This window comes from Lucilia sericata, unplaced genomic scaffold, assembly GCF_015586225.1.
Source record: "Lucilia sericata isolate MDLA Ls3-8-SP2 unplaced genomic scaffold, ASM1558622v1 Contig001599F_arrow, whole genome shotgun sequence".
NCBI lineage: Eukaryota > Metazoa > Arthropoda > Insecta > Diptera > Calliphoridae > Lucilia > Lucilia sericata.
The window spans coordinates 46,109-72,256 of NW_023995516.1; the positions used below are offsets into that span (position 1 = coordinate 46,109).

General features: G+C 35.6%; 1 protein-coding gene across 1 annotated transcript; it reads left to right on the forward strand.

Annotated features, from left to right (window-relative positions):
* Positions 1-2,633: 2,633 nt before the first annotated feature.
* On the forward strand, positions 2,634-9,585 carry LOC119612093. The gene is made up of 2 exons (XM_037967818.1): positions 2,634-2,675; positions 9,156-9,585. The coding sequence occupies exons 1-2, from the start codon at positions 2,659-2,661 to the stop codon at positions 9,583-9,585; spliced, it is 447 nt and encodes a 148-aa protein (XP_037823746.1). The 5' UTR covers positions 2,634-2,658.
* The last annotated feature ends 16,563 nt before the right edge of the window (positions 9,586-26,148 follow it).

Consider the following 26,148-nt stretch of genomic DNA (forward strand, 5'->3'; position numbering starts at 1 on the left):
TTTCATAATAAAGCATTGTAGTTGAATTGTACCTTGCCTCAGATAATTAAGCCATTTATTGTTGAATAAAATTGTGGACATTTAAATCAAATTTTGAAGGGGGCTTTGTATAGGTGTTATGGCCAAATGAGACCCTATAATTATAAAATTCATGAGAGTCATCAAGGCTAGTATAGCACTTGGTTTTGTAGCTTTTTGTTGAGATACGAGTATATTAAACATAATTATGAATTTAAAGGCCCTATTCGTCGGATTGGGGGCTAGGTGAAATAATGGACCGATGTTAACCAGTTTCAATAGGCTTTGTCTCCGGTACCATAGAAGATCATGTGCCAAATTTCATTGAATTATCATCAAAATAGCGACCTGTAGTTTGATTACAAGGTTTACAAGCCCTATTCCGGGGTTCAGTTGTATGGGGGCTAGGTGAAATAATAGACCGATGTTAACTATTTTCAATAGGCTTTGTCTCCGGTACCATAGAGGATCATGTGTCAAATTTCATTGAATTGTCATCAAAATTGCGACCTGTAGTTTGGTTACAAGGTTTATAAGCCCTATTCCGGGGTTCAGTTGTATGGGGGCTAGGTGAAATAATAGACCGATCTTAACCATTTTCAATAGGCTTCGTTCCTGGGACAATAGAAGATCATGTGCCAAATTTCATTGAATTATCTTCAATATTGCGACCTGTAGTTTGATTATAAAGTTTACATGGACGGACAGACGAACGGACGGACATAGCTAAATCGACTCACAAAATTATTCTAAGCCGATTGGTATACTTTAAGGTGGGTATAGGACCAATATTATTGTGCGTTACAAACATCAGCACAAACCCAATATACCCTTCCCACTAAAGTGGTGTAGGGTATAAAAAATAAATAAAAGAGAGTTTTATTTAAAATTCATACACAAACTCAAAATATGTTTTAATTATATTTGTTACTGGCGCAGTCGGTTTTCCGAAGTAAAACTTTAATAATAAATTATTAAAGAATTAAATTGTTTAGTTTATATTTAAAAAAAATATATATTTTTATTTTCACTTTCACTTTTACATTATTAACTTAACACTATGAATTACACCACGTCTTACAATTAACTAACCAAAATTCTTAATTCTAAGTGTCATATTTATACCTAATAAGAAGCACAATCAGCAATTAATAACAAGTAAGAAATTATAGTCGGGCGAGCCGACCATATGATACCCTACACCTTTGACAAAAATATAATGTGATTTATTTGCCATAATAAAGCATTTAAATTGAATTGTACCTTGCCTCAGATATACATACTTAAGCCGTTTATTGTTGAATAAAATTGTGGACATTTAAGTGAAATTTTGATGGGGGCTTTTCATAGGGGCTAGGGTCATATGAGGACCTATTATTATGGAGTTCGTGAGGGTCATCAAATCTTGTATAGAACTTGGTTTTTGCAGCTTTTTTCAAGATATGAGTATATTAAACATAATTATGAACTTAAAAGCCCTATTCGGCGGGTTCAGTTGTATGGGGGCTAGGTGAAATAATGGACCGATGTTAACCATTTTCAATAGGCTTCGTCTACGGTACTATAAACGATCATGTGCCAAATTTCATTGAATTATCTCCAAAATTGCGACTTGTAGTTTGATTACAAAGTTTAAAAGCGCTATTCGGCGGTTCAGTTGTATGGGGGCTAGGTGAAATAATGGACCGATATTAACCATTTTCAATATGCTTCGTCTACGGTACCATAAACGATCATGTGCCAAATTTCATTGAATTATTTCCAAAATTGCGACTTGTAGTTTGATTACAAGGTTTACAAGCCCTATTGGGGGGTTCATTTGTATGGGGGCTAGGCGAAATAATGGAACGATCTTAACCATTTTCAATAGGTTTCGTCCCTGGGACAATAGAAGATCATGTACCAAATTTCATTGAATTATCTTCAAAATTGCGACCTGTAGTTTGATTACAAGGTTTACATGGACGGACGGACATAGCTAAATCGACTCAGAAAATGATTCTGAGCCGATTGGTATACTTTCAGGGGTATAGGACCAATATTATTGTGCGTTACAAACATCAGCACAAACCCAATATACCCTCCCCACTGAAGTGGTGTAGGGTATAAAAACATAATATTGAATTGCAACATAATTATTTGTAAATTGATACTATATTTTTAATGTTCAGCGAATTTATTTGTAAACTATTTTTTATAAATATTTTTTTAACTGTCAGCACATAATTTTCAGGTTCAATGAAACATATTTAGGTCAGTTTTATTTAAGACAGTTTTGTAAATTTGTATAAGAGCATTTTCATGCTACATGTTTAGTTCAAGAGAATTATTTAGTATTTACTAAACTTTGTTATTTATTATTTAATTATTTAAATTGCCCGTAATTAATTTACCACCAGTATACTGGAAATCATATCATTTGGTGGTTGTTTTTTCTTAATCTCTTTTGTTCTCTCATTGCTTAATTCGCTGTAAACTGTCATTACTTTTATTGTTTTATGCTTATTACTTATTGATCTTGTAAAAATCAAGCCAGTTGTGCAGTAACTATCAACCAATAAACAAAACAAACAAAAGAGTGCATCAATAATAAACCAGTTCTTTTAATACAACAACAACCCCTATTGTGTCTTTCGTTTTATGCATTTACTTTCAAAGTAAGATTAAAATAATATAAAAAATAAATTTGCAATATTTAGAAATGATATATTTGTACCCTACCCCCCATATAAACATTTTGATCCCACGAACCGGATTAAAACCCCCTATAAAATTTTTTCAAATATTTTACTATTAAATATTGCAAACCCCTTTTAAACCCCAGGCTTAAAGTGAAAAGTAAAGTTTTTGTGGTAATGTGCTGAAGTGCATCTATACATAAAACCCCAGGCGTAAAGTGAAAATTAAAGTTTATTGTGGTAAAGTGGTAACGTTCATCATAAATCATACCCCAGGCTTAAAGTGAAAGTGTGGTGCTAAATATTGCTGAAACTGATCTACAATACCATCCAGTCATCATCATATAAAAATTAACCCCCATCTTCAAGTGCTCAACAAGTATTTATTTAAAAGGTATTTCTTCTTTGAAATTTATTATACGTATATTTTTATCTGCATACCCCTAATAAAATATAAAAAAAGAAGTGTGCAACAACAATTTAGCCCTTACCGTTAAACCATATTTACATGCAACCCGTTACAAATTTCTCAAAAATAAAAAATCCCTTCATAATAAGAACGTAATCCACAAGTGTTTAAAATAATTTTTGTATAACAGTTTTGATAAATTTTAACAGTGATGACATTTTAACATTGAGTAGCTAACTTTCATCAACATAAAAGATTACAGTGATTATTTACTTGTAGCTTATCTCACTCAAAGAGAACTACCAATACATACCACAGCTATTAGTTCGATCTGTTAACTACAAATTAAAGAGACAGTAATTGCTCAATAAATTTGAAACTCTAACATAAGTGTTTAGTCACCCTACGAAAATTATGTTGGTATTATTTGTTCAATACAAATAAAAGCTACACAATTTATAAAACTGTAAATAAGTTGTAAATACGATTTAATATTTGCTGATAATTCTGAAACATTTTATAAATTTTTTTTGAATTTTTATCAAATTACTTTTAAACCCCTTGAATTATAGAAATCTAAACAAAGTTTTAAATTGTGTTGAGTCGTAAAGCCAATATTTTGTTTACGTTTGAGAAAAATACTGAAAATTCTTTGATCACTAATTGTTCCGAAACCCAAAGTTGTTTTTTCGTATAGTTTCTTGAATACAAACTGGAAATGTCGACTTTAGATGAATTTATCCGATCTTCTGATAAGGTTGTAGAATTTGAAGCTTTTTTCTCTGGCACCGCAGTTACTAATCATACAGTACACACCCTTGACATACATAAAGATGAGATTCTTCGACACTGGTCAGATTTTAGGGCAGCCTATGATAAGATTCTGCAAAATTATAATACTGTACAGGAAAATATCAGTGTAGAAACTCTAAAGGAAAGATTCTTTAAAACTTTTGATTCCCATGTTCGAGCATTGTCTAGGGCTAATGAGATTTTAGACTCCCTCCGAAATAGTAATATCCCTGCTGTCAACCCCCCTACACCTGTAGCTGATTCTAACCCTAACATATCTTTACCCCCATGCGATACGCAAACTTTTTATGGAGATTATGTCTCTTGGCCCCCCTTCCGTGATATGTTTACGGCCCTTTATATTAACAACTCCCGATTGTCCCCTGTTGAAAAACTATTTCATTTACTAAAAAAGACAGAAGGCGAACCCCATGAGATTTTAAAGAATTGTCCACTCACTAATGATGGTTTCAATATGGCGTGGACAAACCTTGTCGAACGATATGAAAATTCCCGTATTCTTGTTAATTCACAATTGAAAACTCTGTTTAACTTATTGAATAATCCTATTTCTAAAGAATCTGGTCGCTGTATAAAACAACTCCAACAATCAATAAACGATTGTATAAAAAATCTTTCGCTGCTTCAAATAGATACCAAAAACTGGGACGTTATCTTTGTTTTTATTTGTGCAAAATGTCTTCCTGATATAAGCTTACATTTATGGCAACAACATTTAGGGAATAGTAAAGAATTACCCACTTGGCAGGAAATGGATAGCTTTTTAACTTCTAGATATCAATCTCTTGAAGGCTTCGCGGATATAAGAACTACTTCGTCTGATTCTCAAAATAACTATAAGAAATATAATCCGAAGAAACAGATTCCCAATAATTCTAAAAAAGTTAATACATTTCAAACAAAAGTTAAAACAGATAAGCCTCTAAAATGTCCACTTTGTCAAGAACCACATCCCTTAAGGTTTTGTCCCACTTTCTTATCAATGTCAAGTGAAGATCGATATTCGTTGGTTAAAAAACAAAGGCGGTGTACTAACTGTCTAGCAGCCTCACATGATCATAAATCTTGTAAAAGTCAATTCAGATGTTCATTCTGTAAACAGAAACATCATTCCCTCTTACACCGTTCCGAAAATCAACCTGTAACCCAAATAACTAATACTAGACCCTTTAATGATTACACAACGAACAATAATAACAATAATAATAATAATCACGATCACGATTCACACCCCTCACAAACCGTTGGCAATCCTCGTGATAACCCCGAAACTTCAGCTGCTGCTGCCGCAAGATTACGTCAAGCATATTCAACCCAACTACAGTCCACAACACATAACTCTGTTATCCTTGGCACAGCGTTAGTTGATGTTTGTGTAGGTGATGTGCGTTGTACCGTAAGAGCTCTTATTGATTCAGCCTCAGAGGCCACCTTTATCTCTAAAAAACTCCAAGCTTCTCTGGCAATCCCCACAAAAACTTCACATACAACTATAACTGGTCTTAGCGGTTCGTTATCTGCTACTGCTACTCGAATTTGTACTATTACAATAAGTTCACCTCTAGAAAAACTCTTTAAAACTTCAACCGATGCATTCGTTGTTAATAAACTGACAGGAGATTTACCCTATTACGAACTCTCTTCCATTATGAGTACCAAGTTTTCTAATCTTCCCTTAGCTGATAGCTACTCTTCTAAAACTTCGAATGTTGAACTTTTGATTGGTTGTGATGTTTACCCAAAAATCCTTAGAGATGGTATTCGTTGGGATTATAATAGATCACTCGTCGCTCAGCGTACCATTTTCGGATGGATAATCTCTGGGAAATTACAATCTCCTACCCCTATTTTAAATTCTGTTTCATCATATATGAACCATATCGACTTAAACGCACAACTTACTAAATTCTGGGAACTTGAAGAAGTTCATGAAAAACCAGCCCAATCTAATGAAGATATCTTTTGCGAAAATTTATATAAAAATACAACATTTAGAGACGAAAATGGTCGTTTCGTTGTGTCCTTGCCCTTTAAATCTGAATATTCTAATAATATTCCCCTAGGCAACTCTCGCAACTCTGCTTTATCGCAATTTCTCAGAAATGAAAGCAGACTCAAAAATAACCCGAAATTAAAGTATGATTACGACAAAGTAATCGAAGAATATTCAAATTTAAATCATATGATGGCTGTAAATTCCAATTTATCTAAACCCTCTAACTCTTCCTACTATTTACCCCATCACTCTGTGCTCAAACCCGAATCTACAACCACTAAACTTCGTGTTGTATTCAACGCCTCTAACCCCACTACGTCTGGACTAAGTCTAAATGACGTCTTATACCCCGGACCAGTTTTACAACAAGATTTAACTGTCCTTATAACCCGTTGGCGATTGTTCAAATATGTTTTTAATGCAGACATCGAGAAGATGTACAGGCAGATACTTGTTAACCCACAACACACCCCATATCAAAGGATTTTATTCCGAAGTTCTTCTGAAAAGGAACCCCAAGATTTTGAGCTACAAACCGTAACATTTGGAGTTAACTGCGCTCCATACCTAGCCCTGCGAACTCTTATCGAACTTGCTACATGCTGTAATAATGATTACCCCGAAATATCTACCATACTCAAAGAGAACATGTATGTCGATGACGTGCTAGCAGGGTCCCATGATCTTTCTTTAGCCTTAAAATCAAGAGATAACTTAATTAAAATCCTAAATTCTGCTGGATTCCCCCTCCGTAAATGGATTTCAAACGAAAAATCCCTACTAAAAGGCTTAGAACCCGAACATTTACTTATGTCTGATACATTAGAGCTTGAAGACACAGTTACAACTAAAACACTAGGACTACGCTGGAATGCGAGTCAAGATTATTTCTACTTTAACCCCATAACTCAGCCGATCCGAAATAATATAACCAAACGAACTGTTTTGTCAGATATTGCAAGATTATTTGACCCCGCTGGATGGCTAGCCCCAAAGATCATTGTTGCGAAAATGATAATGCAACAGATCTGGAAAGATCAAATCGAATGGGATGATCCACTAAAGCCGGAAACTTTGCGTAATTGGCTTTCGCTTTTAGATGATTACCCGAACATTGGAATGATAAAAATACCCCGATTTGTAAATTATACCCCCTCATACTTCGTAGAACTTCATGGCTTTTGTGATGCTTCTGAAAAAGCCTATGCTGCTACCCTATATCTTCGAACAACAAGCGAAACAGGTCACATATCAACTCATTTACTCTTAGCCAAGACTAAAGTTGCCCCAGTAAAATTCGTTACACTCCCCAGGAAAGAACTATGTGGTGCTGAATTATTAGCAAAATTGATCTCAACATTTCTGTCCCAAGTTAATTTTGCTAAATGCAATCTACATCTCTGGACAGATTCAACTATTGTGTTATCGTGGCTTCAAAAACACCCCTCGCATTGGACCACTTTCGTCGCCAATAGAATCACGTCTATAGTAGAAAAAGTTGGAAATGATAAATGGCGTCATGTTTCCTCCAAAGATAACCCAGCTGATTTGGGATCTCGAGGCCTTACTGCAAAGGATTTGATAAGCAACGATCTATGGTGGCATGGACCAACGTGGCTTAAACTCCCTAGTTCTGAATGGCCATCAGTTTTGCCTGTTATAGATACTCACGAAGAGGTTAGACCTGTAAAAACTCATTTAAATCAAAACTTTGAAGATATTTTAAACCGTTTCTCTGATCTCTCTCGTGCCATGCGTGTAATCGCTTATATATATCGATTTTATCATTCTACTCACCCACGTTATAAAACCACATATAATTATCCCTCTCTCACCATTCAACACACAGAAATGAAACATGTTAAACTTCGCTTAGTGGTTTCTTGTCAAAAGTTTTACTTTCTCGAATATTCATTGCTTTCTAGAGGACAAGAGATTCCCAAGAAAAGTCCCTTGTTAACATTTAACCCGTTTATCGATTCTGATAGCATAATGAGGATCAATGGTAGACTTTCTCGGAGTGAAATGCTATCTTATGATGAAAGATTTCCTAAGATTCTCCCCTACTCAGGTCGCTTTACCCGTTTATATTTAGAACTTTTACACAAATACACAGTACATGGAGAAAATTCTCTTCTAATACGTCTAGTACGATTAGAGTTTTGGGTACCGAAACTGAAAAATCTTGTCAAAACCATTATATTTAACTGCAAGACTTGTGTTTTATTTAAGAAAAAGCAAAGTCAACAACTCATGGCTTCACTTCCCCCTGAACGTACATTCCTTTCACGTCCTTTCTGCAACACCGGTTTAGATTTCGCGGGCCCATTTAATATAAAGTCATTTGCAGGTCGCGGATGTAAAATCACTAAAGGTTATGTTCTAGTATTTGTTTGCTTTGCTACGAAAGCAATTCATTTGGAAGCCACCAGTGAACTTTCAACCCAAGCCTTTTTAGCAGCATTCTCCCGTTTTTTCTCCCGCCGAGGCACCCCACAAGTTCTGTTCTCTGATAATGGCACTGCATTTGTAGGCGCAGCCAATATATTCAATAAAACCCAAGAAAATCTCTTATCCCAAGTACGAACTAATATCCAGTCTCAAAATGCATTTCAAAACATCGAGTGGCGTTTTAACCCCCCTGGAGCTCCTCATATGGGAGGACTCTGGGAGGCAGGAGTGAAAAGTTTTAAATCACATCTTAAGAAAATTACTCATGCACAAACTTTTACCTTTGAAGAATTCACCACGATGCTTTCAAGAATCGAAGCTTGTCTCAACTCAAGGCCATTAAGTCCAATGAGTGACAACCCCAATGAAATAAGCGCTTTGACACCCGGCCATTTTCTTATTGGCGCCCCTCTGCTGTCACCACCTGAACCAGACTTCTCTAGTCGATCACTTAGTTATGCAAACAGATGGCAAAAATTAAATGTACTCCACCATCATTTCGCATGCAGATGGAAAGAGGAGTATTTAAAAGAATTGCATAAACGCATAAAGTGGAAATATCCCCAAAGAAACTTTGCTGTTGGTGACCTAGTTGCAATCAAGAAAGATCATCTTCCCCCAAATGAATGGCGACTTGGTCGTATACAAAAAGTTTCCACTGGTCAAGACAATAAAGTCAGAGTGGCAGAAATCGTTACCACAACTGGTTCTATAACAAGGCCAATTGTTAAATTAGTTCTCCTGACCCCCAATAATAACGAATCAAACTAATTCTCCCTTTTATTTACAGCACTATGGCCCCACAACACCGTCAAAGACGAAATCTAACCGTAAGAAGAAGTTTATCTCCCATAGAAAGACGAAGATATCAACGTCATCAACCCGACTGCCGCTTGTGTAGAAGAGACCATCCTTTACGATCCTGCTACAAGTTTAATAACATGAATTTAACATCCAAACTCAAAATTGTGAAACAATATAAATACTGCCAAAATTGTTTAGCCCACAGTCACGTCCTGGCAAGATGTCGTAGTTCCGAAAGGTGTCACATTTGTCAACAAAAACACCATACCCTTTTGCATTTTCATGCTCTCATCAGACCAATACAAAACCTCAACATCAACCCAGAAAGAAATCTTTTGCAGTCAACAATTTTACGACCGACTGTAATAGTCAAATCAGGTTTGCTGGTGATTGGCGTGATGTACGTGGCATTATAAACCCTTCAGTTGAAACCAGCCAAATTGCAGAATTTTTACCAACCCGTCATCGTCTGCCACTTGAAAGGTCAGGTTCCCATCGTTTTTGCAAAATTACTTTTAGACCACATTTTGTCAACAGACCTGTGATCATTATAAATGCCTCAGTAACCAAGGAGTTACCACAGTTTCAGCGACCACTAGAGCTAGATGCGTCTATTGCTGAGCCATACAGAAACATGTATCTGGCAGATCCAAGATTTTATAACGAGTCAGAAATCGACTTAATTCTCGGCGCTGACGTTTATCCTCATATCATCAAATCAGAAATTCGTCCACCCACACTCACCTCTCCGATGGCCCAGGACACCGTATTAGGCTGGATCCTAATCGGGAATGTTCGCCGATCGTAAATCATATTCTATTATATTTATACATTATAGACAATTTTATATACATTTAAAATTTGTGTAGAAATGTAATTATGAATTATATGAATTATGAATTATTATGAATTATTATTATTATGAATTATTATATACTATGAATTATTTTGAAAAACATAATGAATTTGCTATAATTAGTCATAAAATCTGAAAGTTGTTTCTTCATAAACATTGAATTTTTGTTTAAACTGTTAAACTGTTTCTTATAAAAAAACTAAAATGAACTGTGCTATTAATTTTGCCAACACTGTAATTATTCTTAAAAAGAAAAAAACGGAAAAAATTATCTTTTTGTTTGTAAAAAATTTAATTTATTTTATCACTCAATATTGTACATATTGTGTATCTAAGCTTTTGTTTTTTTTTAAACATTTATTCCAATTTGCCATAAAACTATTTTGAATTTATTTATTTATGAAATTTTCCCGAAGGCTTGGAATAACCATCCTGTCCTCTTGTGATTTTGCGTAACCGCAAGGGGGCCGGAATGTTTAGTTCAAGAGAATTATTTAGTATTTACTAAACTTTGTTATTTATTATTTAATTATTTAAATTGCCCGTAATTAATTTACCACCAGTATACTGGAAATCATATCATTTGGTGGTTGTTTTTTCTTAATCTCTTTTGTTCTCTCATTGCTTAATTCGCTGTAAACTGTCATTACTTTTATTGTTTTATGCTTATTACTTATTGATCTTGTAAAAATCAAGCCAGTTGTGCAGTAACTATCAACCAATAAACAAAACAAACAAAAGAGTGCATCAATAATAAACCAGTTCTTTTAATACAACAACAACCCCTATTGTGTCTTTCGTTTTATGCATTTACTTTCAAAGTAAGATTAAAATAATATAAAAAATAAATTTGCAATATTTAGAAGTGATATATTTGTACCCTACCCCCCATATAAACACTACATATATCCATAACTCCCCCTTTTTGTTAGTTGAATCGTCCCGATTGAATCGTTTTGGAAAATTAGTTTTAATGTTCTAATAAATTTTTGTCTATTTGGCGGATTCTTTGTTGTTGGCTTAGTTCCATGATTATTGGTTGTGGAATTTACTTTGTCTTTTTGTTTCCAGGTTAGGTTACGTTAGGTTGATAGGAGGATGTATACTACATCAAATCCGAAGAAATACACCTAGGCCACTATCGGGCCTGTTGTGCACTCCAATTCATAAAAAAAAAATTGTTCACTGAATGTATTATTTTTCCATGTTCAGAAACTCAGTTTCCTGGACGTAATTCCTTAGAATCTTCCAATCAGTGTTGGTTAAGAATGCTATTTCCGGAATAACATAACTTCCAAGATACTTGGATCTAACTTCGACGAATGCCTGACAGTGGCAAAGAAAGTGCTCCAGAGTTTTACTGTCCTCTCCACATGTTCTACATTCGTCTTAATCCGCACGTCACAATTTTGTATAGATGTGCACGTAATCCTGTGTGTCCACTCAGAATACGTACCATCATACTAACCTCAGACTTGCTCATTTTGAGGAGATTTTTCGTCTTGCTCTCATCAGGGTCACTCCATAGAATCTTTGTGGTTCTACCCACCGTTTCATTATTCCAAGAGGCCTTATGGGATTCTCTCTTCCATATTTTTAATTCAGCTTATGTTGCGTCGAATGGTTTTGCGTTTGTCAGGTTAACTACATCGAGCTCCCTTCCCTTTAAAGCTATTACATTCGCCCTTTCGTTGCCGACTACTGCCGAGTGGCCTGGTACCCATATGATGTAAACCTTACTTCTGGGAGAGTATTCAGTTAAAGCTTTCTTACAATCCAATACGGTCTTAGATTTAATTCTATCACCTGATATCGCCCTAATTGCCTTCTGGCTGTCGCTAAATATATTAAGCCCTGTGGGCGCCATATTTATTCTAATCCAATTTACACATTCTGTTAGTGCTCGTACTTCTGCCTGGAAGCTTGTGTTATGATTAGGTTAACGGTGGTATATTTTTGTTTCTGGGTCTTCAATATAGAACCCCAGACCCACTTTGTCCCCTAATTTAGAGCCATCCGTGTAGCATCGGATTCCTACTGGTATTTGCTCCAATGTTCCGCTTGACCAAGACATTCTATCTGGGATTAGCGTTTCAAAGTTTCCGACATATTCTGTGTCTCGTATGCGATCAGGCACGTCCGATGAATGTGTATAACCTTCCAATGTGTCCAGTATACATTGATGACGTGTCCTATAACCGTTTTTGGCCAGTTCGCCTAAAGTTAAGAGCGTTCGGCCGTAAGCGCCGCCTCATATCTTAAATATGTTTCAATAGGTGGAATATCTAGCAACGTTTACAGAGCCTTGGTTGAAGTAGTACACATGACACCACTTATACCGAAGCAGCATGTACGCTGAACTCCCTGTAGTAGTTTGATATTACACTTTTTGTTTAAAGCAGTCCACCAGATTATTGTAACATAAGCTAGAATTGGTCTAATTACACTTTTATAAAACCAATTTGTCATAGTAGGACTAAGACCCCATTTCATGCCTATGGTTCTCCTACATATCGCCCAGCACCGATGTGCCTTGTTGATCCTATCCTCTATGTGGTGTCTTCATTTTAATTTCCGGTCAAGTATTACACCTAAGTCCTTAACTTTGTCTGTCACTGGTATCTCCTTGCCTAGGAAGCAAGGTTCAGTATACGTAGAAATTTTTGTCTTTCTTGTGAAAAGACAGATTTCCGTCTTCGCCGGGTTAACATTGAGGCCTCTCAGTTGAGCCCAGCTCAAGGCCGTATTCAGAGCCTGCTCAGCTCTTCTACACAAGTAATTTGGATCCTTTCCCTTAAAAAGTATTACGACATCGTCTGCATAGCAGACAGGTCTAAGTCCTAATCGTGGTAACCCAGAGTAAAGGTGACAAAATACCACCCTGTGGTATACCGCGAAATACCTTTTTCCTGATAGTTATATCTTACATCTCGCAGCTTATCCATCTGTTCCTTAACATGTAGTTGATCCAGTTACGGAGCACCCGGTCAACATAAAACTGGTCTAGGGATTGGATAAGGGTATCAGTGTGCACATTATTGAAAGCGCCGTGCCCGGTTAAATAGTTTGCGAAGAGTCTTCCCAAGGTTCCGGATCTCCCCAGTTACCCAGGGTTTCTCCTGGGCAGATCTCCGCTCTCGCAGAGGGCAGCTGGCCTCGAACGATTCAACCAGGGCGCTTGTGAACGTTTCCACTTTGGCATCTATATCCTCTTTATGTTGACATTGGAAAGTGCCCTGACCTAAACGGTTCTTTAGTAAGGTCCCGAACATTGTCCAATTAGTTTTAGAATCATTCCGAAACTTTATCGGCTTTGGTGGTGGCCTTAGTATTTTGAATCTTATGTACCGATGGTCAGAAAAGGAGTGCTCGTTCGAAACTCTCCAATCTTGAATTTCGTTTATAAGCTCTTCTGAACATATAGTTATATCTAATACTTCTTCTCTGATTCTATTGACGAAGGTAGTTTTATTACCTAAGTTCAATGATATCAAGTCTTTAGTATTAAGGAAATCCATGAGGGCTTGTCCCCTGCGATTGGTGTTTGTACTACCCCAAGCAGTTTCATCAGATCCGACGTAAACAGATAAACAGATGCAAGGAATATGTTGCCACGACCTTGATTCAGCACCGTTGCATCCGATGTTGATAATCCTGTTGAGAGGAGAAAACATAAGTTCTTGTGACTAAGATACATGTTCTCGGGCGAGACCCTGTATCAGCGTAGAAATGTTGGAAATTTACGTGATTTAATCCAGAAACCTTGTTGCGAATCGTCCAAGGTTCCTGGATTAAAGCTATATGTATTTTACCTGTGTTAATTTTAGCCATCAGAGCGTTAGTAGCTGTCTCGCTCCGATGGAGGTTTATTTGGATAACCTCAATCATTGTCATCCATTAAACTGTCTTCCAGCGAGTTGGTGATCACCTCCTCGCTCTTTGGATTTGACTCCACCGGGTAGCCTGAAGTGGCTATTAATGGTTCTGCAGTGTCCTTATCAGGCATAGGAATAGCAGTATTTTTAATAGACACATTCCCAATTCTGGAGAGCACACTTGTTCTGTCTTCTGGCGGGTGAGTGATTTGCTCCTCGCTTTTAGGATTTGACTCCTCAACATTGCCAGTACTTGCTAATGATGCTTTGGGTACTGTCTTAGGTGTTTTAGTGTCCTTATCGGGACCGGTTTTGAGAGCCCTTTCAATCGGCGCCTTCCCAATTTTGGAAAGGGCAAGTACACTTTCTTCTGGTTCTTCTTTCCTGTAAAAGACATCCCATTTTTCCACGACCAGCTCAGCATTTTGACCTCCAAGAATTTCCAGTATACGTTCATTGGCCAGTTTACTGCCCCATCCTTTTATGTACACAGTGGACTTTAAGAGCACCGGAAGCTCGCTCTTCTTTGCCAGTCCCAGCCTAGCGCCGTCCCAGGGAGGAGGGATACTTTCCACCAAGTTCTTTAGGTTGCTAACACATTGGTGAGATGCCAACCTCATCAACATCACGCCCATGCTGAACTCGCAGCTCTCGCTCTCTATTGGTTGTTTGCCCTTTGAAGCGATTGCATGGTCTTCTATTTTACTCTGGAATTTTGCCTGTAAACTGCATAGCAGAGATCGTCCCGGTGTCTTCTTCTGGCAACTTTGGCGTAAGATGGCGGCTCTTTTCAACCTCCTTTGTGCTCCAGAAAGTCTTTTCTTAGTAATAGGTACTTTAGCTATGCTATCACCATTTGCTCTACTTCATCCTTTTTGGGATTTGCTATAATGGTGTTATTATTATCATCTGAGGATTCAGAGTCCGAGCCCTCACCTATATTTAAAGGCTGAGGTAGCATAGAGCTCACTCCGAGTACATCCTTCTCTTTCGCCCCTATATTTTTGCCAGTGGCATGCTGTACACTTGACGTATTGTCCGCCACGGAGGCCAAGGTACCCACCTCCGTAGTAGTATTTTGCTCACGATTGCAGGATGACGCCGACACGTGACTCGCGAGTAGATCAACACTTGCCGCCGGTACTGGGTTATTTAGGCCCTGCACCGTAACTTTTATCTTTTTATTTTTATTTTCCATATTTGTTTTTTCCAGTTTTTTGGTCCGCGGGGAATATAATATTCCCAGGTGGTGGACAATCTGCCCTCCCTCAGCTTAAGTGAGATTAAAGCTGGGAGAGGACAGATGGTCCATCACCACCCCCTATCCGCCACCCGGGGACGCGCTCGGTAGGAAAAACGGGAAAACTCCCCCGAGTTTTGTTTCCATATAGTGTAAATAATAATTATGATTACTGTCATTGAAAGTATTATGTTTAAAGAAAACTCAATTCTTCCTTCGATTGATAATGACCTTAATTCCTGAACATTAGTCAACTGGACTTCTTTCATCATTTGAAGAGAAAGAATTTCTTCAATATTTCTTTTATTAGATGTTAATTGCAGAATGGGTGGAAGCGGTTTCCAATTATGTACTTCCATTGCAAAATAATCAATACTGTCTAAATTAATTGTGGTATTATATTCTCGGTTTTATTTCTTCAATGGTTGGGACGTGCTGATTATTTATAAATGTACAATTGTGAATCTCACTAGACAATAATTTTCGAATACAATTTGGGTTTGTAATATTAAAAAGATTTCTATTGTTACATATTGATAGCTTATTATGGGTTTTGCAATTAGTTTTCATTTCAAAAATTTCATTCTTACATTTAACAATATTTTCACTTCCAATTCATAGTATTAAGTCTTTTTAACGGTTTAATTACAATATTTTCACAAATTTGTTTATTAATAGTATGCAAATTTACTATATAAATGATTGTTGTATTGCTTGAGGCAATTCTAATATCTGAAAATTCTAAAGCTTCATCGATATTGGAATATGGAAATTGTTCATAGTCTAATTGCAAAATTGTTCATAGTCTAACTCCTGCTTTGGCCCATTGTAGAGCATATTGAATGTTCAATATTTCTTCTTTTATTAATTTTATTCTATAAATCGAATTTTGTTCAAATTCCTTTCTAAAGTCATCTTCAGTCTGTATTTTCTTTGTTACATTAGTCATTAAATTTAGTCTTGTGACGGTACTCCTGTTTATTATTCGTTGTCTGTTCGTGTTTTCTAACATGTTATTTATTTTCTTAAGTACTATTTTATGAACGTCATGGTCCGGTGTTCCTGCCAACCATTTCCAAGCTGTCCCTAAAATGTCTAGTGAACGTTTCTGTCTTGGTCTCATATTGTTTAGTTGAAGTCGAGTGTGTTCAATCTCATGTTCGAGTATTGGAAGTATGGAGTTGCTTGAACGTATTTTCCTTCGAATTTCCTCTTTTAAATTCCTAATTACTTGTTCATGTTTGTCCAAATATATAGAATGTATTAATTTAAAATTTCCGTCATGCAATCTTGTTAGTCCAGTGTGTATTGAAATTAATTGAGAATTTGAATAGTCTAGTATTTGGACCTCAGGTCTGCAGTTTGTGAGTGTGGCCAGTAAAATAAGCAATTTTAACATTTTCTGTAAGATAAAATTAATTTTTTATATTTTCCTTATGAATAATTCTTTTTCTACTATAAACTTTAACCTTATTTCCTAAATCTTCCTTTATTTTCTGTTTCTTGTAACGTGGAAGTAATTTATCCCTTTGTACTATTAATTTTTCATAAACTTCCTCATTTTCCTCAAATGTTCTGATTTGAGTAGGGTTATTTCTTGGTAGCATTCTAGTCTGAGCTTCCAATAATTTATTACGCAGGTTTTCATGATTATCTTTATTGTGAAACACTGCAAATGGTTTCTCATTTGTAACAGAATGTATGGTGAGATTATACTGTTGAGCTGCTCTATGAAAGATCTCAACAGTGTCTAAAAGATGATATTCTTCTTTTAAACATCTTGCTATTTCGATCAGGGTTGAATGTGCTCTTTCTACTTGACCGTTAGTAGTACTATGCCTGGGATCAGCAAAATATAATTAAATTTTTAATCTTTGCTTTAAGGATTGGAATGTAGGTGTCTTAAAGCCTGGTTCATTGTCTAACGTTATTTTCCTTGCTGCAGGAAAGGTCAGCAATATATCCAATATTTTTATACCCACCATCAAAAAAGATGGGGGGTATATTGATTTTGTCATTCCGTTTGTAACACATCGAAATATTGGTCATAGACCAACAAAAGTATATATTCTGGGTCCTCATTAAATTCTAAGACGATCTAGCCATGTCTGTCCGTCTGTCTGTCTGTTGAAAGCACGATAGAGTCCGAATGGAAAGAGCTAGAGGGTTGAAATTTCACATAAATATTTTTTGTAGGTAAGGTTTGTTTGGTATTGAAAATGAGCTATATCGGTCCACGTTTTCGGATAGCCCCCATACAAGTGGCCCCTCGAAAAGCAGCTTTAACAGCCATATCTTGTTTAAAAATACAAATATAGCGATGAAATTCGACATAAGTAAGTTCCTTATGATCCAAAATCACTATGCAAAATTTTATGAGGATCGGTCCATACAAGTCAAAATCTATCTAAAAAATTTTATGAGGATCGGTCCATGATTGACCCTACCCCCCATATAAGGTCCCCTTCAGAAAATGACTGCAACGCTCATTAATGGTTTAAAAATACGAGTGTAGCGATGAAATTCGACACAAATAAATCTAATACGAACCAAATTCTGTCTACCAAATTTTATGAGGATCGACCCATAATTGACCCTACCCCCTATATAAGGTCCCCTTCAGAAAATTACTTTAACGCTTATAACTGGCCTAAATATACGAGTATATAGATGAAATTCGACATAAGTAAGTTTTATTCGAGTCAAACGAGGTGTGATGGTGGGTATATAAGATTCGGCATAGCCGAATATAATACTCTTACTTGTTTCGCCTAAATTTGTTTTGTCTTCTATTTGCTTTATTACGAGAAATTTCGAATAAGCATCAATACATGTAAGGAATTTCAAATTTTGGGCATAAAAAATTTCAATGTGAAGAAACTCTCCTTACTTGCTAGGAATTGGAACCTCTCCAATTGGAATTCAATTCAATTCCTTAAAATGATCAATCATCCTGGGCCAATAATATTGTTTATAAACTTGTTTATGATTTTCTTTAGAACTCCTATTTGCCCCAGTGTGAGTTTCTTTAATAATGGCTTTTTGGTCATCAATATTAACAATATCAATTGCAAAGATTCTTGTAAAAACAAACTTGTTGGTAAATATTCCTTTTATTGTTTCCTTAAACTCATATAGATCTTCAGGACAACAATCTGTCTCTGTCACTAAATTTGGTCGTAAAATTTCTTTGAATTTGTTCTTGAGATTTTCCCTTGTATCAATTTCTATAATGTGTCTAGTTCTATTAAATTGAGTAAGTGATTCAAAATTTGTGAAATTGATCGCGCTTAAAAGAATTTGTTGTTTAAATTCATTGAGTGGTTTGGAAGTTTCCTTAATAGTGAATTCTTCACTACTTTCGGCAGAATGTTGTGTACTATGTAAAGATTCGTCGTCAGAAATATTATTCAAATTATTATTGTAGCGTCTGCTACAACATTTGTCGCACCCGGCTTATAAACAAATTTCGGGGAATACTCTTCTATAAAAGACCACCTTTTAAGTTTTGCATTTGTATTCTGCAAATGTTAGTGGCTGATGGTCAGTATGTATTTCCAAATCTGCAACACTATACAAATAATTTCTCAAGGTCTTTAACCACCAAACTATAGCGAATAATTCTTTTTCATTTGTAGCCTAATTTTGTTCAGTAGAAGTCAGCGTTTTTGAGATAAAAATTATAGGTTTACCCTCTTGGGTTAAGACAGCTCCAACTGTTGCGTTAGACGCGTCAGTTGTCAGTGTAAATTTTTTATTAAAGTCAGGTTGCGATAGTGCAACTTGGTTAGTTAACAAATTTTATAATCTATGGAAAATGCATAATCTATGAAAAATTTGTTGGAAGCCGGATTCGAGATCAAGTTGTAAGGGCTTTTACTGGGACGTATTATACCGTCATTTAATGTTCTTTTAAATTTTCAGAGTAAACAATTATATCATCTATATAGACATGGCAAAATTTCCCTATATAGTCTCTTCAAATCTTATCCATGGCGCTTTGGAAAATGCTTGGTGCATTTTTTAATCCGAAAGGTAGTCTAATAAATTCATATTTTCCATTATTTATGGAAAATGCAGTTTTCTCAATATCTTCCGGTTTCATTAAAATTTGATGGAAGCCGGATTCGAGATCAATGGTGGAAAAGTATTTCGCTTTTCCTAAATTTTAAAGTATAACGTTACAATCCGGTATCGGATATTTATATGATATTGTGTTTTCATTTAATTTTTTATAATCGATTACCATTCGCATTTTATTAGTCCCATCTTCATTAATTCCTTTTTTGGCACTACCCATATTGGGGAGTTGTAAGGGCTTTTACTGGGACGTATAATTCCATCATTTAATAGTTTTTGTATTTCTTTGTTTACAAATGAATTTACTGAGAGGGGATATTGCTTACTCCATATAGGAGTTTCGGCAATTGTAGGTATCTCAGCTTTTATATCCGTTCTTAATGGTAAAATTGTATTAATTTTTGAATGTAAATTATCTATTTCCTTGCGAATTTCACATTCTAATCGATCAATTTTATTTTTCTCCTATTTTAGAGTATCATCTACATAAGGTTTGTCCTCAAGATTATTTCCTGAGTTGGTAATCTTATTTATAATATTTTCTTCAATTTCCCTTCTATGATTATTATCACTAATAGTTCAACTAGATATTGACGTAGGTCTATTAAAATTTATTTTCAGTTTTATTGCCACAAGTAATCGTGCCATTTTCAAAATCAAGTTTAATATTTGCTTTTTTTTTATACCCTACACCACTTTAGTGGGGAGGGTATATTGTTTGTGCTGATGTTTGTAACGCACAATAATATTGGGCCTATACCCACCTTGAAGTATACCAATCGGCTTAGAATCATTTTCTGAGTCGATTTAGCAATGTCCGTCTGCCGTCTGTCCGTCCATGTAAACTTTGTAATCAAACTACAGGTCGCAATATTGAAGATAATTCAATGAAATTTGGCACATGATCTTCTATTGTCCCAGGGACGAAGCCTATTGAAAATGGTTAAGATCGGTCCATTATTTCACCTAGCCCCCATACAACTGAACCCCGGAATAGGGCTTGTAAACCTTGTAATCAAACTACAGGTCACAATTTTGATGATAATTCAATGAAATTTGGCACATGATCTTCTATAGTACCGGAGATCATGCCTATTGAAAATGGTTAACATCGGTCCATTATTTCACCTAGCCCACAACCCGACGAATAGGGCTTTTAAATTCATAATTATGTTTAATATACTCGTATCTCAACAAAAAGCTGCAAAACCAAGTGATGACTCTCATGAATTTTATAATTATAGGGTCTCATTTGACCATAGCACCTATACAAAGCCCCCTTCAAAATTTGACTTAAATGTCCACAATTTTATTCAACAATAAATGGCTTAATTATCTGAGGCAAGGTACAATTCAACTACAATGCTTTATTATGAAAACTAAATCACATTTTATTTTTGTAACAGGTGTAGGGTATCATATGGTCGGCTCGCCCGACTATAATTTCTTACTTGTTTTAAATTATATCCTATTAATAAATCAGATTCTAAGTTGGGAATTTCATAGAATCTTTCCGTTATACCAAAAAGTCTTTCATCGTAGAAATGGTCAATAATTGTAAATCCATTTATAGTTTTATTTATAGTTTTAATTCTCTTTTTAAGAACTAATTCTTTCCTGTTAGTAAGGACATTTGGGCTGCAGTAATAACTGGTTGCCCCACTGTCAATTAAAATTCTGTAAGTTCTTCCGGATGCTCCCGTTCTGATGATATGGGGCAATCCGGGGTCATGTCTAAAAAAGCAGTTTCATTTAAATTATTTATTCTTTGTGTCTTATTTTTTTGGTTGAGAACTAAACTGTTGTCCACTTGGCTGTTGTCTTTTTAAGCCGTGATTAAATTGAGGTCTTTGAAAAAATTGATTGGAGTTTCGTGGTCGTTGCTGCCATTGACCGAATTGTGGTCTTCGAGCGTAATTTTGAGTTTGTCCATTTTGAGGAATTTTGTTTGTGTTGACAGCAAGATTTGCTGAACTGCCGATTTCCATCGGTTCAGGCTTTGCCTGACGTATGTGACGATTATTTTGGTACTGAAAATTGTTATTGTGATTTCTCGGAGGAAATCGTAAAACATTCTGGTTATACCCTACACCACTTTAGTGGGGAGGGTATATTGGATTTGTGCTGATGTTTGTAACGCACAATAATATTGGTCCTATACCCACCTTAAAGTATACCAATCGGCTTAGAATCATTTTCTGAGTCGATTTAGCTATGTCCGTCCGTCCGTCCGTCTGTCCGTCCATGTAAACCTTGTAATCAAACTACAGGTCGCAATTTTGAAGATAATTCAATGAAATTTGGCACATGATCTTCTATTGTCCCAGGGACGAAGCCTATTGAAAATGGTTAATATCGGTTAATTATTTCACCTAGCCCCCATACAACTGAACCCCCGAATAGGGCTTGTAAACCTTGTAATCAAACTACAGGTCGCAATTTTGAAGATAATTCAATGAAATTTGGCACACGATCTTCTATTGTCCCAGGGACGAAGTCTATTGAAAATGGTTAACAGCGGTTCATTATTTCACCTAGCCCCCATACAACTGAACCCCCGAATAGGGCTTATAAACCTTGTAATCAAACTACAGGTCGCAATTTTGAATATAATTCAATGAAATTTGACAGATGATCTTCTATGGTACCGGAGACGAAGCCTATTGAAAATGGTTAACATCGGTCCATTTTCTCACATAGCCCCCATACAACTGAACCCCCGAATAGGGCTTGTAAACATTTTATTCAAACTATAGGTCGCAATTTTAAAGATAATTCAATGAAATTTGGCAGATGATCTTCTATGGTATGGTCCATTATTTCACCTAGCCCCCATACAACTGAACCCGACGAATAGGGATTTTAAGTTTATAATTATGTTTAATATACTCGTATCTCGACAAAAAGCTGCAAAACCAAGTTCTATACTAGCCTTGATGACTCTCGTGAATTTTATAATTATAGGGTCTCATTTGACCATAGCTCCTATACAAATCCCCCTTCAAAATTTGACTTAAATGTCCACAATTTTATTCAGCAATAAATGGCTTAAGTATAATTCAAGGCAAGGAGAAATTCAACTTAAATGCTCTATTATGAAAACTAAATCACATTTTATTTTTGTAACAGTTGTAGGGTATTATATGGTCGGCCTCGCCCGACTATAATTTCTTACTTGTTATTTCTTGGATTTTGGCTATTGAATTGATTTTTGAACTGCAAAATTAGCTCTAACATGATTTGCTTTTAATTCCTGAGCCTTGGCTAAGGCATTAGGTAAGTCAGAAGGTGATATTGAAAATAGAATATTTGCCAATGGCGGATTTAATCCAGTAATAAAAACCTTGAGAGCATATTGACGATTTTTATTATTCAATTCATTTGTCAAAGAAGAATTTGAACCGTGAGTCATTATTGTCTTATTTATTAATAAGGTCAGTTTCTTATAATCATCTAAAATAGTCAAGGAACCCTGTCTCATAATACTTAATTTCAGTTCAATAATATGAATTGGCCTTTTGTCGGCATAGGCAAAATCTAAACGAGCTATAAAAAGTGTAATTTGCATCATCTAATATTTTATTACGTAAAATAGTTAATGCCGCGAAGTACCTACGACTACCCCTAACGTAAAGACTCATTGAATTGTTTGCTGCTTCTCGCCAACTCACATACGAAATCCTTACCATTAAAACTTGGAAGGGATTTAATAATGTCCAAACTTTCGTCACATCATTTGGTTTCGTCAATAGTTTCCTGTCTGTATTCAGTAACAGTATTTGTGACTGTAAGTCTGTCAAAGTTTACCTTCAGCAATTCCAACTCTCTTAGGAGTAGTGCCGTAGATTGTGTAACTAGACCTAAAACCTGTTCTGTGTCCATATTGTTTGTTGTCATACTCCTAAATAGTACAGTAATTTCGTCAACTGAGTCGTCTACACTATATTTTCTTTCTAGTTCTTCTAATTCTTCGTCAACTATATCTAGTGTCCTGTGATTAGTTAAATATTTCAATTCTTCGTCCGTTAAAGTGTCCACTACACTTTTCATTGAATAAGCCAGTTTTAAGCCTCACAATCAATACAACAAATACAACAAGTAAGAGTGTTATATTCGGCTATGCCGAATCTTATATACCCACCATCAAACCTCGTTTGACTCGAATGAAACTTACTTATGTCGAATTTCATCTATATACTCGTATATTTAGGCCAGTTATAAGCGTTAAAGTAATTTTCTGAAGGGGACCATGTATAGGGGGGTAGGGTCAATTATGGGTCGATCCTCATAAAATTTGGTAGATAGAATTTGGTTCGTATTAAATTTATTTGTGTCGAATTTCATCGCTACACTCGTATATTTAAACCATTAATGAGCGTTGCAGTCATTTTCTGAAGGGGACCTTATATGCGGGGTAGGGTCAATCATGGACCGATCCTCATAAAATTTTTTAGATAGATTTTGACTCGTATGAAACTTACTTATGTCGAATTTCATCTATATACTAGTATTTTTAAGCCAGTAATGAGCGTTAAAGTCATTTTCTGAAGGGGACCTTATATGGGGAGTAGGGTCAATTATGGACCGATCCTCATAAAATTTCGCATATTGATTTTGGATTATAAGAAACTTACTTATATCGAATTTCATCGCTATATTCGTAGTTTTAAAAAAGTTATGGCTGTTAAAGCTGCTTTTCGAGGGGCCACTTGTATGGGGGCTATCCGAAAACATGGACCGATATTTCCCATTTTCAATACCAAACAAACCTTACCTATAAGAAATATTTATGTGAAATTTCAACCCTCTAGCTCTTTCCATTCGGACTCTATCGTGCTTTCAACAGACAGACAGACGGACGGACAGACGGACAGACGGACAGACATGGCTAGATCGTCTTAGAATTTAATGAGGACCCAGAATATATATACTTTTGTGGGTCTATGACCAATATTTCTATGTGTTACAAACGGAATGACAAAATCAATATACCCCCCATCTTTTTTGATGGTGGGTATAAAAATTATATGATTCAAAGGATAATTGTTCAATTCACAATCGATGTTGTAGCGTTGTATGTCAGCAGCTGCTACAATAGTCATAACAATGTTGTTGGTATTTTCTATGCAATAGCTCTATACAACTCCTACGACAATTTTTCATATGTTTTTCGAATGTTGTAAGAAAGTTTAGTGTTGCCAATTGTTTATTTCAACATATAAACAAAAAATTCAAACGATTTTAGCATAAAACAAGTAAGAGTGTTATATTCGGCTATGCCGAATCTTATATACCCACCATCAAACCTCGTTTGACTCGAATGAAACTTACTTATGTCGAATTTCATCTATATACTCGTATATTTAGGCCAGTTATAAGCGTTAAAGTAATTTTCTGAAGGGGACCATGTATAGGGGGGTAGGGTCAATTATGGGTCGATCCTCATAAAATTTGGTAGATAGAATTTGGTTCGTATTAAATTTATTTGTGTCGAATTTCATCGCTACACTCGTATATTTAAACCATTAATGAGCGTTGCAGTCATTTTCTGAAGGGGACCTTATATGCGGGGTAGGGTCAATCATGGACCGATCCTCATAAAATTTTTTAGATAGATTTTGACTCGTATGAAACTTACTTATGTCGAATTTCATCTATACTAGTATTTTTAAGCCAGTAATGAGCGTTAAAGTCATTTTCTGAAGGGGACCTTATATGGGGAGTAGGGTCAATTATGGACCGATCCTCATAAAATTTCGCATATTGATTTTGGATTATAAGAAACTTACTTATATCGAATTTCATCGCTATATTCGTAGTTTTAAAAAAGTTATGGCTGTTAAAGCTGCTTTTCGAGGGGCCACTTGTATGGGGGCTATCCGAAAACATGGACCGATATTTCCCATTTTCAATACCAAACAAACCTTACCTATAAGAAATATTTATGTGAAATTTCAACCCTCTAGCTCTTTCCATTCGGACTCTATCGTGCTTTCAACAGACAGACAGACAGACAGACGGACGGACGGACAGACGGACAGACGGACAGACATGGCTAGATCGTCTTAGAATTTAATGAGGACCCAGAATATATATATTTTTGTGGGTCTATGACCAATATTTCTATGTGTTACAAACGGAATGACAAAATCAATATACCCCCCATCTTTTTTGATGGTAGGTATAAAAACGATAAAGTGGTAACACTGAAATCAAAAACAAACAGCTGTTTACCAAAACAAAAAAACTAAAATTTTATTAAAAACAGTTTATTTATTAGTTTAAAATGTGGAATAAAGAAAATAAAAGAATTGAAAATTCAAAGAAATTAATTTTGTTTATTTCGCATGTTTAATTAATTTAATATTTTTTGATTTTTTTATCTTCTGACATTCCACAGTGGGGCAGAATGGAAATTTTTTGGAAATAAATCTGGCATTTCTAAACGGCTGATCCGATCTGGATAAAATTTGGCGTGAGCGTAGCCAAGGAGTATTCGAGTTTAAGTTTTGAAGATGAACCCTGCAGATGCCCCAGGGACGGCGCTGTGGCGGCTCAAAGTATGGTACCTACGACATGTAAAATTTTTAAACTCGTGCCATTTTTTTGTTTTTCACCCAAATACAAAGATTTTTATATTTTGTGAAAGCGCTCATCGAGATCTTGAAAAAACATGCTTGGACATACTACTTATCTCTTATAATATCCGAGTTATAGGCATTTAAAAATTTAGTGATACAAAATTTACCATACCTTGGTCCGCCTTTTTTTGAATACCGGGCGTAATTTTGGACCAAATGGACTCAATTTTTTCTTGTTAGTTAGACAACAAAATTTCCAATAATATACAAAAAATTTCAGATCAATATCATTTACTGATCCAAAAATATACGTTTTTTAATTTAAAAATTCAAAAAATTTTAGATTT